The 14,279-nt window shown below is 38.5% G+C and overlaps 1 protein-coding gene across 4 annotated transcripts in view; it reads right to left on the bottom strand.

Moving 5' to 3' along the window:
• The window catches only part of Fbxo11 (F-box protein 11), a 76,974-nt gene that overhangs the window by 1,354 nt on the left and 61,341 nt on the right, over positions 1–14,279 (bottom strand). For all 4 annotated transcript variants that reach the window (XM_021657277.2, XM_021657278.2, XM_060363333.1 and 1 more), the window contains exons 12-22: positions 10,428–10,645; positions 9,125–9,210; positions 7,716–7,810; positions 5,373–5,495; positions 5,195–5,280; positions 4,143–4,219; positions 3,899–4,042; positions 1,443–1,553; positions 759–866; positions 449–557; positions 32–130 (exon numbers count right to left, since the gene is read on the bottom strand). In XM_021657277.2, the coding sequence (XP_021512952.1) occupies positions 32–130; positions 449–557; positions 759–866; positions 1,443–1,553; positions 3,899–4,042; positions 4,143–4,219; positions 5,195–5,280; positions 5,373–5,495; positions 7,716–7,810; positions 9,125–9,210; positions 10,428–10,645 (1,256 nt within the window). The remainder of the gene's footprint in view (positions 1–31; positions 131–448; positions 558–758; positions 867–1,442; positions 1,554–3,898; positions 4,043–4,142; positions 4,220–5,194; positions 5,281–5,372; positions 5,496–7,715; positions 7,811–9,124; positions 9,211–10,427; positions 10,646–14,279) is intronic.

The raw sequence follows: 14,279 nt of genomic DNA, 5'->3' as shown, positions 1-14,279 counted from the left end.
AGGGGGTGACGGCAACAAGTACACTACGTACCTATCATGTCTAATAAATTCTACATCGTGTCCCTGATGGCACTTCTTAATGCAGTTCACACATATGGCATTTCGGTCTGTGGTGTTACAGGTATGACATCTAAAAGGCAAAACTTTGTATTATTGAACTTGTCAGGAATTCAGAACACTGTTTATTACTCTCTGTGGCTGGCAATAGTCTAGACTGAAAAGGAACATTATTATCTGTGTCTTCACAGGAAAATGGCATTAACCTTTCCTTGCAGCATTTGAGTAGAGACTGGTAGATTTCTGTGAGCTCAAGGCCAGCCTAGTCTGTAATAGTGTATTTCCATTTCCCCTCTGTATTTAGTATATAGTTTGATTCTAGAGCTTCAGTGCAGACCAACCAAAGGTGTCAGGGAATCAATTCCATTATTCAAGTAATGTAGAAATATACCTGTAGAAGTCATGCATGGGATAGCTGGTATAACTTGATATTTTATATAAACATTGTCCTCTACTAACAGCCTTTTCTATGGCATCTTGATTGTTCATTATTTTGTTATCTGTAAAAACAAAAAATATTTTTAACAGCTAGCCAAGGATATGTAAGAACAGAAATAAGTTTTGCTTGTATAAATTATTCCAACTCCTGGAACAAGCTTAAGCCAGACTTAAAACTGGTCATTTAAAATTGCTAAGTTGGAGAGAGACAGAGAGACAATGGCTTCTGGTGGGAATTTTTTCGAGTTCTTAAAAGAACATACCTTTCATTGTCACATTAACACCAGATGCTAAAAACAAGCCTCCAAATCGGTTGTTAAAAATCTGATTGCCTTCTAGTGTTGCAGTTGCATGATTCGTAATTTCAATACCTGAAGTGAAATTTATAGACAAGTAGATGCATCATCATTTTACACCATTCTTAGAATCTCCAAGTTGAAAAAGGATGTAAACTGGTACTTTTATACTAGTTTGCTTACTATCTTAAAAAGCAAGTATTTTAATCAACAGTAACATTCACTTTTCACTGCTGACAATGTTGGACAGATCAAGTAAACTATAGGATTACTGCTACGAGAAAGGGCTCTTATTAAAACTTAACTGAGAGTAACAGATGAAGGGAAACTGGAATAAAGGATAAAGCTGAGTATAAAGGGGATAGAGAGTGCCAAGAACTCTGCTGAGGTAAGCACAGCTTTCATAGTAATAAGAAAAATGCTGAAAAGCCAAGTGGTTTAAGTAATGAAAGAGAAACCAATTTTTATCTAGAAGCCACGGAACTCTAAATTTTCTTTATTTCCAATCTGATTACAAGAGTAATTCCTTAAAAAGTTGGCCTAAAGTAGAAGAATTCAGAACTTCAAATAGGTTCTCTCTTAATAACCAAATAAAACAACCTCAAAACTATAATTACAAATTGTAAAACAAGCCACAATAAAAATACAAACCTGCAGCAAATCCATCAAATATTCTGTTTTTTCTTAAGACAGGATGACTATTAGTGCTGATAAGAACACCTGCTTGAGCATTCCTGAAAATATCATTTTCTTCAAGGAGACCTATAATTAAAATGCTTAGATTAAAGCTAACATACACAGCACTGTTGAAAAGGTATCATATAGCCCAGGCTGGCTCCTGAGTGCTAGAAACCCCATGGTTACAGGCATTAACCACTGCATGCCTAGTGCTACTTTGCTAGCTCCTTGTAGTTAGCTTCCTCTTATTTCAGTTCAAAAGAAAGCTTTAGTGATCTGCAGAATTCTGAACCTTTTCTTTATGTCTGTATCCTTTCAGCTGAAACTTTTTTTTTTGCTCAAAAGAGTAGTTTTTGAGTGTTTTAAAAATCAACTTGTATTTGAAGTCTTTAAAGATTCTCCTTGTCCTGTCTGACTCCATCATGGTATTTGTATTTATATATGTCTTGCACTTTCTTACTGTCACACTCTGAGGTTTTCATACCAGTTGTGAAAGTGTGCCAAGGAATCAAGACTTGAGTCCTTCTAATACTTGAATCATTAGGTAAAGTATACTAGTAACAGGTACTTTACAGACAACCTGTTTTAGATCGTGATTAGTTTTCCTTAGTGATTAGAGAGCACTGGCTACTTTTCCAGGGTACTTGGGTTTAATTCCCAGCACCACATAGTGGCTCACAACCACTAGTTTCAGGGGATCCAAAGCTCTCTCTTGTGGCCTCTGTAGTTATCAAGCATGCAAAGTGGTGCACAGACGTGCACAGTAATTACAGAATCCCACTACCTGTTTTAAATGGGCATTTCTGTTTCCACAAGGTAGATGTCAGTAGACACTTGACCTCAGGTATTTCTGGGCATTGCATTGTCTCTCACTGCAGTGTTCTCTTATCCTTCCTCTTGCACATTAAGAATCAACATACTAAGCACCTGCACCAACACATTCCCATCTATTTATTTCCCTGCATGTACAAAGAGGTCAGAAGAGGACAAGATTCCTGGGACTTTTGAGTTAGGCCTTGTAAGCCACCATGTAGACTTGAACCTAGGTCCTCTGCTAGATTAGTAACCACTGAGCCATCTCTCCTAACCCATTCCTACCCTTTTAGGCTTTCAGCCCTTGTAAGTTTATGTATCCATAACTTCTTGCCTACCTTATATCAAGTCCTTGCCTCTGACCAGCTTGCTCATTTGTCTTACTCATATTTACTGAATATGTGCATTCAGGCGTACATGTGTGGAGGACTCTGGCTACCTTGTGGGATATGGCGACTCAATTCAGGTCCTCAGGCCTGTGCACAAACAAGCACCTCCACATGCTGAGCCATCTCATGGATCCCTGACGCTATTAAGAGTTAAAACACTGACTGCATATAGAACATCTTTCTCAGCTTTAGTTTTGTTCACTTCTTGCACCTTCTGAACAGTTTCCAATTTCCTTCAGATCCTGTTTAACAATGTGCCACCCCATCTAATTGTAGATTTTATGGATGTCATACCGTACCACTGTACCACAGTGGTTGGTACAGAGATGTTAATTGGGCATTACAAAATAAGTAAACGTCAAACCATACTTGGAACGCCCTCCACCAGTTGAATAATTTGAAACATTTTATTGTAGGAAACTTTGCTCAACATCCTGCAATGAAAACTGACACCACTCTATTTTTTTCTTTGTTCTTCTCTTTTGCCAGTCTCACACTGAGCCCACACTGGCCCTCAACTTGTGGCACATCTGTTTCAGACTTCCAAGTGCTGAGATTATAGGTGTGAGCCACCACAGTTGATTTTCCTCACCTTTTTAAAAAGACTATCAGCTATGTCACTTAGCTGTTGAATTACTAAAATCTGACCTTTAAGAGTACAGCATTGACCATCCCTGCTCTGCTCTAGTAAATTATTTCAAGTATTGGTGTATTTTTTTCATGTGGGATAATGCAGTCTTGGGTTGCTGACATTGTAGGAACACTGCTTTGCTCTCAGCACTGTCTCCTGATCTGTTTATATATACAAGGTAATCTACTGTACGACTAACAAATGCCTCAAGGCAAACTGGGTTGGCTTTATGGACCAGGACCAAGTTGTCTTTGTTAATTCAGTTCTCCAGTAGTTTCAACACCTGTTTGCTATAGAGCTGCATATTCATTTGTCACATTCTGTAACTTGACTTTAATTTATTAGAATAATAAAAGGACCAGAGTGAGGATGTGCAACTCTGTCTTCAAAAAAGCTTCAGTCAAGGTGGTTACAAAAGATGGAAACACTATGAACATTCCTTTGTCTGATTCTAGATACTAATTTCCTAAGCCATCTGAAGGATGTGATAAGGAAAAAGGCTCATTCATTTGTAACATTTTAGTTGGAGTCTCTGATTGTTAAAGATGAACAACAGAAAACTGAGTTTTTCACTAATGCAAAATTAGCAACAATACCTCGACCCCCATTAAATATACAGATGCCACCATCTCTTCCATCATGGATTTTATTTCTTCTTAGTGTAGGATTACTATCTGTTTTAATCCAGACTCCAGCCATTGCATTGTCAAATATTTCATTGTCTTCTATACAGCCTAGACCTATAAATGTAAAATTTAGGTAAATTACTTAGAAGGCATATTCCTAAAGTTTATTAACACAGGAAAAAACAAAACAAAACACAAGATGGGTTAAACATACCAGAATTATAAACTAGAATTCCACCATTCTGTCCTCCCCAAATTTTGTTGCGTCTAATTTTGGGGTTGCTTCCAGTCCTAAGGGGTAAGAAAGAAAGTAAAACCATTTCAATCATTCTAATTTACCAATCTCATCTTTTATAACTACAAGCCACACTCATCATGGCAAGAACTGACTCATAGGGCCAGTGAGATGGCTTGGCATTTGACAACATGGCTGATGACCTGATTGCACATGGTGGAGGGAGAACTGGGTTGAAAGTCGTTCTCTGAACTCATCATCTGTGCCTTTGCACACATACCTGCCCACATGCATACACAAAAATTATAAATCAGCTAATAATTAAAAGACTTTAATTAATCCTGATTTCCCCATAAAACCACTCTTTACATCATTTGCTATAGATTATGGCTATATAGAGCCTCTACAGCTAAGTTAAACTGAGGTTAAATGACTTTACATCTCCTCATAAAGGAAGTTAAAGGTTGAATTAAGATCCTCAGGCTTCCTGGAGCAGATGTAGTATATGCCTTTAATCCCTGAAATTTGGGAGGCAGATCTCTGTGAGTTTGAAACCAGCATGGTCTAGACGAAGACCCTGTCTCAAAGAACAAAAATAAATGCTCCCCCGCCCCACCAAGACAGAATTCCATAAACTATTAACGATTAGATGTAAAATGTTATTCGTGGTACACATGGTGCTGCATGTATTTGATCCCAGCATTGGAACTGTGGAGGCAGAAGTAGTAGGATCTGGTTCCAGACCATCTTGATCTACACAGTGAGTTTAAAGGTTGGTTTAATAAATACGACATAAAAACAAGTTTCCATTTTATGGAATACCAATGAGATGCCAGGCACAGGGTGAGGGCAGGCAGTGGCCGAACTAATCTGGACTGCACAACAGTGAACTGAGTGGCATATGTCATTAACTCGACCAAGGAAAGCTCCAAGTGCAAAGAATACACACCGAATGCCCATTAAATAAGCAATTTTCAGTCGACATACTCCCAAGCCCTTAACAAAAGATGACCAAATAAGAACACAGTTACCTTATCTGAACTCCCGAATACATATGATTGTAGATGTCATTATCTTCTAGAACACCATGTCCGTTGTCATAAAAATAAACACCAACCTAAATTTGAAGGGAAAGAAATGAACAACTCTTTTCACCTGATACTTTTTTAAGCATTACTGACCCAAAGAAGACCAAGTAAGGAATCTTGCCTGCTTGCCACTATGTATCCGGTTTCTTCTCAGGACTGGCGTGCTGCCAGTTGTCACCCAGACTCCAGCCAGAGTGTTGCTGTAAACTTCATTCTCTTCTATTACACCTTGTCCCTTTTCATGCTGGACAGAAGTTAAACTGGTTATAGTACGAGCCATCCATAGCAAACAGTCTGCAAGTGTGCTCCTCCCTCAAACAGCTCTGCCAACAGCTTTGGCGTCTTTTTCAGCTACCTAAAGAAATCATGACAACTTTTTTCCTTTTCTAGCGCTGGTAACACCTTAGGACTAATGAATGTTAGGACTATGCCCAACTACTAAGCAGTATCTTCCAACATTCTTTTCTCTCCTGGTCTTTGAAAAACAAAAAACAAAACGACAAACACAACAATAAAAAAACTTTGTTATTTGTGTGAGTGTGTACACATGCCATGGTCAAGAACAACTCTGGAGTCACTTTTCTCCTGCCACCTTTCCATGGGTTAGAGGGCACAAATCCAGGCGTCTGTCTGCGTGCTTGGCTATTCCACAGGCCTTTCCCTGCCTTTACTACGTCTGCCAGGCTTGTGCAGCAAGTGTCTTTCCCAGCTCCACCATCTCACTGAGACCCAAACTGGCCTTCTCCCTTGAGACAAGGTCTCACTACGCAGTCCTGGGCAGCTGGAGCACAGTAAGCAGAGGAGGCTGATCTCAGAGATCCACCCACTTCTGCCTCTGAGCACTGAGATTAAAGACGTGCACCATCATGCCCAGCCCAACATTGTTTTTAAAACTATTTTAGCTTCCTTTAGTTATTTGATTTTTTTTTTTTTTATTTTAAAGACAGACTGACTTCTTAACATTTGCTCTTCCTATCCCACTCTTCCTAAATTGGGTTCAAATACCACATTTTTAAAAAAAGGTAGCTTCTACTTGAGTTTAATCTTCTAAAATTTTTCTTAAAATATTCTTTGAGTAGTTACTACCACAGTAAGAGAAAAAGCATCATTTTTTTTTAAAGCAAAGGAACATTTCTAAGATGTATAACATTAATAAAAATGTCTCCTTTAACAAAAGTTACTGCCAGCTTCTGGGAAATTACTCCAAAATGGTAAGGTCTCAATGATACCAGAATTTTTATCACCTTTAGAAAATAAGATCCAGGTGGCTGTTTCATTCCCAGGCTCTCTCTTTTGGGGGTGGTAGTAGTGGTTATGCTTTATATATTGCTTTTATAGAATTTCAGATTCACAGAGTAGTCACACTGACAAAATTCCAGTAAAATACAAAGCTGACTGCCAATCAGCTCCTACACTTTTAGCAGACATCGCTTCCAGTTTCCAGTAACTACAACTTTAAGGGGAGGTGAGATGGCTAAGTGGGTACAGGCACTTGGTTCTGAAGTTGATGATTTGCGTGTGATGCCTGAGACCCACATGGTAGAAGGGAAGAACTGACTCCCACAAGCAGTTTTTTGACCTCCCTAGTTGAGGAATGGCATGCATTCTCCTACACCCAAATAAATAAATTTAAAGAGGTTCTGTCTCTGACGCCAAAAAGTAGTCAGCTACCTACACATAGGAACTAGAAGTCACTCATGTTCAAAGGAAGAATAAGACTACTATTATTGTCTACAAATTCATAATCTAAAAGTCAAATATAATCTTCTCAACCCTGCCCGAACCCCATGTTTTCCTGTGAATCATTTTCACTATGTATTTTTCCCATTTTGGTTTTTTATCCTCCTAGTCAGTACAGAAATCCTTCCCATCTCTGACTCCCCAGCAATGGATTACAACTACAGCCATCACACCTTTTGGTTTTTTTAGTGGGTTCTGGAGGTCAAACGCAAGTCATCATGCTTTGTATGGCAAGCACACTGCCAAGGAAGCCCCATGCAGCCCTTGCTTATCTCAGCGTGTGAGTCCCCAGCCCCAGCTCCAAGCTAGGTTCACAGGCTCCATACCCAGCTGTTCCTACCTTCTGTTTATGAAACAGTCGGGAATTTAACAGCTATTTTAATACAAGACTTGAGCATGTGAGTTAAGAGAACTAGCTGCTTAGAAAGATGTCCCCAAGAACCTGGGTGTGGGCTTCTTGATAAGACACTTGTAGTTTTCTTCCTCCTTCTCTCCTATTTTTTGAGGCAGGATCTCATGTTGTCCAGACTAACACTGGATTTGCTTATATTCAATTCCATCTTGACCTTTTGATCTTCCTGCCTCTTCCAAACCCTGGGATTATAGTCTTGGGCCACTAGGCCTGGCTTATGTGGTGTGGGGAACTGAACACACTCCAGGTTAGCACTCTACAGCGATGCACAGCCCTCCACGTGAGTTTACGTATCTACAATCATTAACTTACCACATAAATCCCACCATGTTGTCCATCATGAATTTTGTTATGCCGAACAATAGGACAACTGTTTGTTCTAATTTGAATTCCTGCTAACGCATTGCCTATTTAAAAATAAAATTTACAGTGTCAATGTTTAGAGCCTTGTAATACAAAGTAAATTTTACATCAGGCAATAGTAACAATGCATATACTAGAATTTCAGTGAGCATTACACGACACAGCTAAGAGGGTGAGCGGCGAAGTAGATGTAGAAATGACTCAGGCAGATTAATATATTAGATCAGGACAGGCTGTTAAGTGTTTATTTCCAATGTGACTTTGAGTCTGTATTCTAGCCTTTTCATACCTGTCTTGAAATTAACAACTAGATAGCTATTAATGTCTATCAAATAGAATTGATGTGAATACCACATACCTGACATATCAGTTTGCTGAATTAAAGCTTTAGTGAGGAGTGCATCCCTTCTCTACCAAGCTCAAAGTAGACTGAAGTTCAACCAACATTGTTCATTATTAGATATTTAGTGAACATAAGAAAATTATACACAGTCCTTAAGACTAGGCCCTTATGTATGTTTTCCTGTGATATCTGGCATAGTGCCTTGGATATACAGTACTGAGCGAATGTTTACGTATCAGAGAATAATCTTTGAAACTTAATTTTTTTTCCCAAGATTTATTCTTGTTTTGTTTTGTGTGTATTTTGTTCTCATGAACATCTGGATCATGGACACCCTGGAACTGAAGTTACAGATGGTTGTAGGTGCGAGGACTTGAACCTAGGTCCTCTCAAGAACAAGTACTGTTAACTGCTAAGCCATCTCTCTAGCCCCTTCCTTTATTGAGACTTTAAAGGAACTAGACCACTTCTCTCACTTAGATGATAATTTCAGAACAGGCTAGTTTTATTGCTGTGGGCCCTGCTGAAGAGCAAGAGCCATAGATCCGTACTACCCCATGACTGTGGGGGCCTTTACAAAGGCCACAAAGTGATAAAGCCCATGAGCAAGTCAAGGCACAACTGGCCCCATGGTACCTCACCAAACACACGAAGTTTACATAACACATGATTTAGGAGGCATGTGACCTCCCACCCTTGCACTATGGAATTGCTCAAGGTTTCCAAGGATAAGCAGGTTCTCAGGTTCACCAAGAAGAGGGTGGGGATACACCCAGAGGAAGCAATGTACTAAGCAATGTACAAGTAGCTAGGAGGAAAGTAGAGGCCAAGGACTGAGCCTGTCCTACCTGTCCCCTCCTTCATTAAGTCTGTATGTGTTAAGCTTACACGCGTACACGCGTACACACGTACACACACGTACACACACACACACACACACACACACACACACACACACACACACACACCAGAGAGGCTAATGCGTAAGTTTTATACAACCAAATCATATGCTTACCATAAATGTCATTTCCTTCAATAAGGCCTCGTCCATCACCAAAAATGTAAACTCCTCCTTGATTTCCATTAAATATAGAATTCCCCCTATAACATGAAATAATTTTTAAAAAACTCATATTTAACAAAGCTTATTTTACCACCTGTGATAATATGAAAATCATTTAGCTTCTTCGGACAGAAAAGTTTTTAATTTGCAAATGAGGCTGCCTAATTAGATATTTCTAAGTTCTATTTTAATCCTTTCTATTACTAAGGGCTTTTAAACACACCTATTATCTAAAATGAAAAAGAATTTATGTTTATTTTGTAGTGCTGAACTGATCTACGTCTTATATATTGCTGGGTAAGCTCTGAGCTATGTTCTTAGATCCCAATGATATTTGTTTTGCTGTTTTGATTTGGTCTTAGTTTTCTTCAGAATGTCACTATGCAGACAAGGCTGGCCTCAAACTTGTGGGATTCCTCCACCTTCTGATTCTCAAGTGACAGAAATACAGATATTTGCCATCACACTGAGCTCCAACATAGCATTTCAAACATTACCTCGAAACACTCAAAACAATTTCTTTTAGCTGGCTTAGAAATATGTGATAAATATTAGCAATTTATTTTCATAAAGCCAGTGGACAACTTGACAATTAAAAATAAGTCAGCTGAGAATGGCAGTACATGCCTTTAATTCCAGCACTTACAATGCAAAGGCAAGCCAGTGTGGTATGCATAGAGAATTTTAAGTCAGTCAAATTCAGGGAGATCAGGGACCCCATTAAAAAAGAAAAAAAAAATGACCTATAACAGCATTTTCAACCATTCATAAAATTAAACAGAACATTCAGTACAAACAACAGAAAAGTGAATTATACTAATTTAGATATAGTCAGAAAAACTCATTTTACAGTAATCATGTTTATAAAACCTACATATATATACACATATATATAATTAATACATGAAAGCTTGTCTGCTTTTTAAAATTATTTTTAAAAACTTTATGTGTATTCTGCTTGCATGTCTGTTTGTATGTCTATGTGAAGGTGTCAGATCCCCTGGAACTAAAATTACAGATAGTGTGAGCTGCCATGTGTGTGTGCTGGGGATTGAACCCGGGTCCTTTAGAAGAACAACCAGTGCTCTTAATTGCTGAGCCATCTCTTCAGCACCACATATTTTAAGAGTTAGAAAGTTCAGTATCTTGACTTTTCTCAGAAGTAAAAAAACCCAACCAAACAACAATAATAAAAAACCCCAGAAAACAAAACAAAACAAAACCCCAAAACCTTTAACTGTAATTATGCAAATACCTTATTGTTGGGTCACTGTTTGAGGTAATCCATACGCCTGCAAAGTTGTTTGCATAGATTTTATTCTCTATAAATTGTCCTCTTCCTTTTTCGTGGACATATATTCCTCCAGTCTGCCCATGGTGAATTTCACAACGAACCACTGTAGGGTTAGCATAGGCTTTTACTTCAAAGCCTGCTATCCTGTTTCTGTGTATGTTGCAACTTTCAAAGTAGCCCTAAAAAAACAGAGTTAAAATCTGTATATAAAAGCTACTTTCTAAATAGAAATGAAACAAAAATTAAAGAGACACATTAAAGTTCAAATGATACTACAGAAACAATACACTCTCTTTCTTCTTCTTCTTTTTTTTTTTTTGAGTCAGGCTTTCTCTGTGCAGGTTTGGCTGTCCTGAAACTCATTCTGTACATCAGGCTAGCCTAGAACTCGGATACCTGCCTGCTTCTGCCTCTGCTGGGATTAAAGGCATGCACCACCATAACCCAACAAATTTTCTAATTATGGCAAATGTATTGAAAGTTAGGAAAGAAAAACAAAGAGGTATTCAATAAATGTAATTCTTTACTTAATATGTATTATCCTTTACCAAAAGGCTGAAGCCATTAAAGAAAATACATGTTGTTTGTTTTTACAATTACCAACAAATGGGCTGGAGAGATGGCTAACAGTTAAGAGCACTTACTGCTCTTGCAGAGGACTTGGGCTTGGTTACCAGCACCTACTCAGGGGCTCACAATCACATCTTTAACTCAAGTTCCAGGAGATCCAATAATGTGTTCTGGCCTCTGTGGGCACCAAGCATACATTTGGTGCATACATACGTGCTTGCATACATAAACACATACGTACATACACACAAACAAAACACTTATATACATCAATTAAAATTTACAAATGGTCGGAGGGTGGGGAAAATAAAATGCCTATTATGTTTGATCCCCAGAGCATTAAAAAAAAAAAACAAACTTCCAATACAGCAACTTCTAAAGGATGATCTAAAGTTAGGTATCTACAGTTAGCTGCTTTGAAAGCTGATGGCCTGAGGATTACATGATCCAGCAGCTCCAGCTAGCCTGCATCAAAGAGGCCTACAAACATTGCTAAATGTGGTGGCCTATGGCCCCTAGTACTTGAGAGGTAGAGGCAGGAGGATGGAGAGTTCAAGGCCAGCCTTGGCTACATTAGATGCCTGAAATCAGCCTGGGTTATATAATATCCGGTCTAAAAGAAAAAAAATTAGAAATAAACCGAGGTTCATTCATCCCAACCCAAGGAACTAGCCATACTTTGCTTTAAAATACAGTGTAAAGAACTACATCTATTTTGTTAAGCTAGAACTCCAGTATAAATTTTAAAAGCCAAAGTATGATGATACATGCTTATATTCCACACCTCAGAAGCCAGGGGGGTGTTAAGTTCTAGGCCAGCCTATACTACACGGTAGAACCCTGCCTTTAAGAAAATAAAATTGAAGGAAGAACAACAACAACAACAACAACAACAACAAAGGTTATTTTCCATTGAAATCAATGTCCAAAACCCAAATTATAATTTACAAAAATCTGCCAAATGTTTTTTACTCTGAATAAAGAGGACAGTGAGATAATGTTACCACAGAATATCCTTGGAGTATAGTTTTCAAGTAATAAAAAAGTTAGTAGGCTGAGCAGAAGACTTTCTTTAAAGTTATAAAGATGGTTTGTCTTTCTGAAACTCCCATTGACAGTATTAAGACTTAAGGTAGGGCTGGAGATGTGGCACAGCAGCTAGCTATAACACTGGCTGCTCTTCCAGAGGACCCAGGTTTGATTCCCAGCACCCATAAGATGGCTCACAGGGGATCTAACACCCTCTCTTCTGGGCTCCATGGGGACTACACACATGTGGTACACAGACACACATGCAGGCTGAACATCCATACACATAAAATAAAAATGAAGGAAAAAAAGAGCTGGGGAAAAGGTTGCTGAAAAAGTTCATAGGTACAGTGCTTCCTCTCATGTGTGCACCCAACTCAACCCAAATAAAGTATCACACAACACACCTCTTCCCCAAACCATGCCCCCAAATGTTTGGAACCTTAAGCCAGCTGTGTTTAGAGGCACGGGTCTCTGGAAAGTGATTAGGCTCAGAAAGGACCAACAAGTGGAGCTTCCATGACTGAGTACAGGCTGTTTGATAAGAAGCAGAGAGACCAGGGTAAAAACATTCATGTTCTTTTTTGTCCACACTATATTTGGGGTCATTTTGGATATCTGCTCACAAGAAGACTGTTACCAAATACAGTAACTTCATCCTGGACCAGAGTCAAAATAAGCTTCCTCTATACTAGCCTGTTGATAATTATGTTAGCAGCAACATAAAATAGGCGAATATAAAAACAGGCTAAATAAAAAAAAAAAATAGCATAAAAGGGCAAATAGGACAGGAAGGATAAGCAATACTTTTTATGACAGTAGTGGTTTGTTGTTTTTGCTTGTTTTATTCATGTTTTTGGAAACATTTTAATGTAGCCCTGGCTGCCCTGGAATTTGTTTTGTAAATCATGCTGACCTTGACCTTGGAGACGGACTGTCTATTCCGGACTTCTGAGTGCTGGGATTAAACATATGCACCACCATTCCCAGCCCCTACGGTATTAGCTAATATAAACAATTTAGGCTTAAAGCATAAATCTAAAGTAGGAAACTAAGAAGTGATTCCTTCTGGGTTAAAAACTGTACTTTCTGGGGCTTGAGCAAAGCTCAGCTGTAGTGTGGCCATTTAGTATGTTAGAAGCTCTCAGTCTGTACCCCAGCACCTCAGCCCTCCCACCACGCAAGTAGCCTCACACTTGGAAAGAAAGCAAAAGCAAAAGCAAAAAAATAAATAAATAAATAAAAGATAAAAAAAATCAGCATCTAAGACCATCCTTGGCTACATAGTGAGTTCAAACAAATTGTTCTCTCTCTCACACACACATATACATTCTGTAGCACACTTGTCCACACACATGAACTGTGCACACATACAAAAATAAGTAATTTTAGGCTTCCTTTTAAAATGATAAGTGAAAGGAGGAGATAGGGGAAAGCCAGATTTCAACACAAGAAACACAGATTCAATCTGTCATAGGCTAGGTTCATAAACTTGAAATAAATGCCTTAAAAACCCATTAATAACTTCAAATCTCTATTTTAATCATTTCTTTTACAAAAAAATTAACATTCTTCAAATTGAGCATGGTTATGTATACTTTTAATTGTAAACCCATCATTTGGATTTCTGTGTGTTCAACTCCATCCTGGTCTATATCAAGCTAAAGCTACGAGAGTGAGACTATCAAAAAATAAGAAACAAACAAGTTAACATTTTTCAATGCAGCTGTCTGGAAAAAACAGAAACAAACAAAACAAATATTCTTCAATGCACTAAATATAAAACAAAGGGGGGGGCTCAAATTGTAAATACTGACAATAAATTTGAAAACACAAAGGGAATTATTCTTTTTTCTTTTGAGACAGGATTTCTCCGTGCAGCCTTGTCTGTCTTAGACTCGCTCTGTAGAGCAGGCTAGCCTCGAATTCACAGAATCCACCTGCCTCTGCCTCCTGAGTGCTGGAATTAAAGTTGTGCATCACCATAACCCAGCTTTAATCTGTTTTCTTAAATTGGTGTGTGTGTGTTTGTATGAAACCTGGTTTTTTTTTTTTTTTTTTTGAAGATAGGGTCTCTCGCTGGGACACGTTCTAATCTGGACGGTCAACCCCCCTCCCCCATATTCTCTTCTATCTTTTTCCTCAGGACTGAGATTGCCTAGGATGGGCCACTTGCTCTGTCAAAAAAGGGGGAGGGGTGACGAATCATCCTCT

This window comes from Meriones unguiculatus, chromosome 1 (genome assembly GCF_030254825.1).
Source record: "Meriones unguiculatus strain TT.TT164.6M chromosome 1, Bangor_MerUng_6.1, whole genome shotgun sequence".
NCBI lineage: Eukaryota > Metazoa > Chordata > Mammalia > Rodentia > Muridae > Meriones > Meriones unguiculatus.
The sequence above is the reverse complement of the archived record's forward strand: the minus strand, read 5'-3'. Positions and strand labels throughout refer to the sequence as shown.